The sequence below is a fragment of the Terrapene carolina genome, unplaced genomic scaffold, assembly GCF_002925995.2.
Source record: "Terrapene carolina triunguis isolate 2854851 unplaced genomic scaffold, T_m_triunguis-2.0 Scaffold34596, whole genome shotgun sequence".
NCBI classification, from domain to species: Eukaryota; Metazoa; Chordata; order Testudines; family Emydidae; genus Terrapene; species Terrapene triunguis.
In genome coordinates, this window is record NW_020698947.1 from 5,337 (window position 1) to 9,263 (window position 3,927).

At 43.0% G+C, this 3,927-nt stretch overlaps 1 protein-coding gene across 1 annotated transcript in view; it reads right to left on the reverse strand.

Moving 5' to 3' along the window:
* Positions 1-248: 248 nt before the first annotated feature.
* The window catches only part of LOC112106940 (sodium- and chloride-dependent betaine transporter-like), a gene marked incomplete at its 5' end in the record, with an annotated part of 10,724 nt that continues 7,045 nt past the window's right edge, over positions 249-3,927 (reverse strand). The window contains 2 exons of the mRNA XM_026646257.2: positions 249-399; positions 3,418-3,533. Of these exons, the coding sequence (XP_026502042.2) occupies positions 249-399; positions 3,418-3,533 (267 nt within the window). The remainder of the gene's footprint in view (positions 400-3,417; positions 3,534-3,927) is intronic.

Genomic DNA, 3,927 nt, shown 5'->3' on the forward strand with positions numbered 1-3,927 from the left:
TCAGAACAAGATAATTCTTTAATGGGCTGAAATTCAAAAATGATTTGATCAATTCCCTTCAGGCTTTGCAGATACATTCTCCTTTCCCTGCAGAATAAATATACCAATTTTCAGGCTAAATGAAATTTCCAGACCTAAGACAAGGCTTTGCAATGGAAATTGATTCCAGCTTCAAGTAAAGAGAAGCTACTGCTCCTCCACAGCAATTCTATGAAACAATAGTGCCCCTCTCAAACTCTCTTCTTCACTCAGATGATAGGATCCCTGTACAAACATGCCTCACCATAGTTTGTACCTATCAGGCAAACACCAGGGGTGACAACCTGCCAGCACATCTTAATCAGCGGCCACGGCCGATTACCAACCATGTCCTCGATGTTGTCATAGAAACGGTCCGCACTTTGACCACCAGAGGAAGGGACAGAGAAAGAGAGAGGTAAGGGTGGTGAGAATTTTTGTTCTTCAGAAATTACTCATGCCAAGTCCATGTTTAGTTATGCTTTACTAAAATGGAAGCTCTAATTCCATACAGCAGGGATGTATTTGGTCCTCCAGGTGGTCAGAATTTCTGGAATTCAGACCACTTATTTATATGCCTAAATATGGAGATAGGTGCAGGTGCACTATTTGCTATGGGGCAAGAAGGGCAGTTGTCCCTTGCTAGACCTTGGTTTTCACCCTCACCCATGCTCCATTAGGTCTTCCACTTTTTGCCCTCCCCTTCTCTCCCCCCGTCCCCCTTGGGATGTGGTCATCAGGAAAGCAAACATTGTCCACCTGAATTTTTCTGAAATGACCCCTTGTGACGTTGTGCAGTCTACATGGTTTTATAAAAATATAATAATAAGTCAATATAATGTAACTGGGATAGATTTAGAGAAAATACGGTAATAAGTGATATAATGTAACTGGGATATGCTTCATGCAAAAGGTCTCTTGTAAGGTATCATTACAAAGCTTATAATCTACTGAGTATGATAATCTGATTTGTATAAATGTACCACTCTTGTATCTAAAACTAGAAATATAAAACATAACTCTGAGGGCCTATTGTAATTGTGTAGAGTGTGGGCCATTAAGGATGGTTTGGAATCTTGATGACTCCCATTGTCTGCAGATGGCTGTATTTACCTTTGAGTCTTCCTGTATATGTGTGTGCTGGCAAGTGAGTAATGAAGTCTTGCAGTGACATGTGATCATGTCACCTGAACTGGAATCCATCTTTAACCTGGTGCTTTTCCAGTGAGGGGGGGTGGAAACCCAGAGGGACAAAGGATTCCCGCCTTATGCAAAAGATATATAAAGGGGTGGAAGAGAACAGAGAGGAGAGAGGAGCCATCATGGAGAAGCCCCTAGCTAACACCTAAGCTGGAACAAGAGCTGTACCAGGGGAAAGAATTGTGCCCAGGCCTGGAAGGTGTCCAGTCTGAGAAAAACTTACTGAAGCATCTCTGAGGGTGAGATTATCTGTATTTAGTTTGATTAGGCATAGATTTGCGCATTTTATTTTATTTTGCTTGTGACTTACTTTGTTCTGTCTGTTACTACTTGGAACCACTTAAATCCTACTGTCTGTATTTAATAAAATCACTTTTTATTTAGTAATTTACTCAGAGTATGTATTAATACCTGGGGGAGCAAACAGCTGTGCATATCTCTCTATCTGTGTTATAGAGGGCGAACAATTTATGAGTTTGCCCTGCATAAACTTTATGCAGGGTAAAACGGATTTATCTGGGTTTAGACCCCATTGGGAGTTGGGCATCTGAGTGCTAAAGACAAGCACACTCCTGTGAGCTGTTTTTGGGTAAACTTGCAGCATTGGGACAAGTGATTCAGACCCTGGGTCTGTGCTGAAGTGGACTGGAGTGTCTGATTCAGCAAGATGGGGTGCTGGAGTCCTGAGCTGGCAGGGAAAACAGAAGCAGGGGTAGTCTTGGCACATCGGGTGGCAGCTCCCAAGGGGGTTTCTGTGATCCAACCCGTCACACCCCTATGGCTAGGTGTCTCACTTTAGGCACCCCCTCTTAACAATTTGGGCCTAAAAGAACTCCTTAACTTAGCTGAACCCCCGCCCCCACAGAATAAACCTGTGCATAAACACAGGCTTTGTAATGTGCCTCGTACATTACAAAGAGACAGTTCTGTTAGATTAACTGTGTGGCTGTGGGTGGAGGGACTCTGTGAAGAATATTCTGCCCTAGTAACCAGACGAATGCATCTGGGGCTTTTGGCTTAATTGTCCTAGCTGGTATCTAGGGCTGGTCCAATATTTTCCCTCAAAATGTTTTTTTAAGGCAAATTGGGTTTTTGACAAAGCAAAATTTTCCATGAAGTGTCAACTTTCCATAGAAAATTTTGACCTTTTTTGTTTAAAATCTGAAAACTTGGAAATCAAAACTTTTTGCTGAAATAAAAAAAAAATTCAATTTGCAAATGTTGACATGGTGCTTAATGGGAGTTGAAGTGGATGGCTCATGCCCTCATTGTCTGTGGCTGGGTTCCCCAGCTGTATTAATCTTCCATGGTGCACCACATCCATGTAATTCCCATGATGCACTGCAGTGGCTCAGTAAAGAGGGGAGATTGGGGCATATCAAGGGATAGATAGTCTGGCCATGAGGCAGCATTTCTGAATTTCTGACTTGGGCCAAAAATATTCAGTGTGGTGGGTTTCTTTTTTCTCCTGAAAAGTTGAAAATTTCCATATGGAGGAAAAAGCTTTTTTTGGACCAGCTTTACTGATATCACTTTCCAGGTTCAAACAGGACCATGGAATACTCTGTGAGACATTGCACAATCTTTCCACAGGAACACATTGTGGTGTTAAATACAGCCTGGGCAAATTCATCCCTGGTGTAAATCTGCTGAAGTCAATAGAGTATCATGAACATAACATAAGAACAGCCATACTGGGTCAGACCAAAGGTCCATCTAGCCCAGTATCCTGTCTTCTGACAGTGGCCAATGCCATGTGACCCAGAGGGAACGAACAGAACAGGTAATCATCAAGTGGATCCATCCCGTCACCCATTCCCAGCTTCTGGCAAACAGAGGCTAGGGACACAATCCCTGCACATCCTGGCTAATAGTCATTGACGGACCTTCCTCCATGAATTGATCTAGTTCTTTTTTGAACCCTGTTATAGTCTTGGCCCTCACAACATCTTCCGGCAAAGAGTTCCACACGCTGTGCATTGTGTGAAGAAAAACTTTCATCCTGGATTTCTCTACAGGATCAAGTGGAAGGGAAATCCTGGATGACTGGAGAAAGAGCTCTTTTTCAAAAGCAAATATACCAAACAATAGCAAGGAGAACACAAAAGACACCGCTGCCCAGGAATCCATATTCTACTAATTATATTTAGTAGTAGTATCGTTAATGTTTCCTTTTCCAAATGTGTTCCAGATAAACACCATTTTCTGTGGTTCCAGCGCGCTGATTGCAAGCAGTGGATGATGCAGTGGAACACGGTGGGACCTGACATGAATGGATTCGGAGTGCCCTTGAACACGAGGTTTGCATGATCTACCTTTCACAAGCAAATGACAAAGTAATCAGGCTGAAGAAGTTATCAGTTCACCCAGTCACCATAGCTTTCTAGCTAAGAAGAAGCTGGAGGCACAGCATGTGTTGCCCTTTCTCCCCAGTACAGATTTGGAAGGATTATATGCATTACGGGAGGGAATGCCCTAATGATCTCCCCAGAGCGATCTTCGCTGGAAGGAACAGACGTGTCTGCTTTTATCCTGCGCCTCCTAAGAGTTGCCATACTGGAACAAAGCAATAGTCCATGAACCCTAATATCTCCTCTGCAAGTGACCAGTGTTGGATGTTTTAGAAGACATAAAAACCCCATTGACAGTTCCCCTACTTTTGCAAACCTATATCCAGAGGGGAAGTTTCTTTCTGAACCCAGCTGGTGA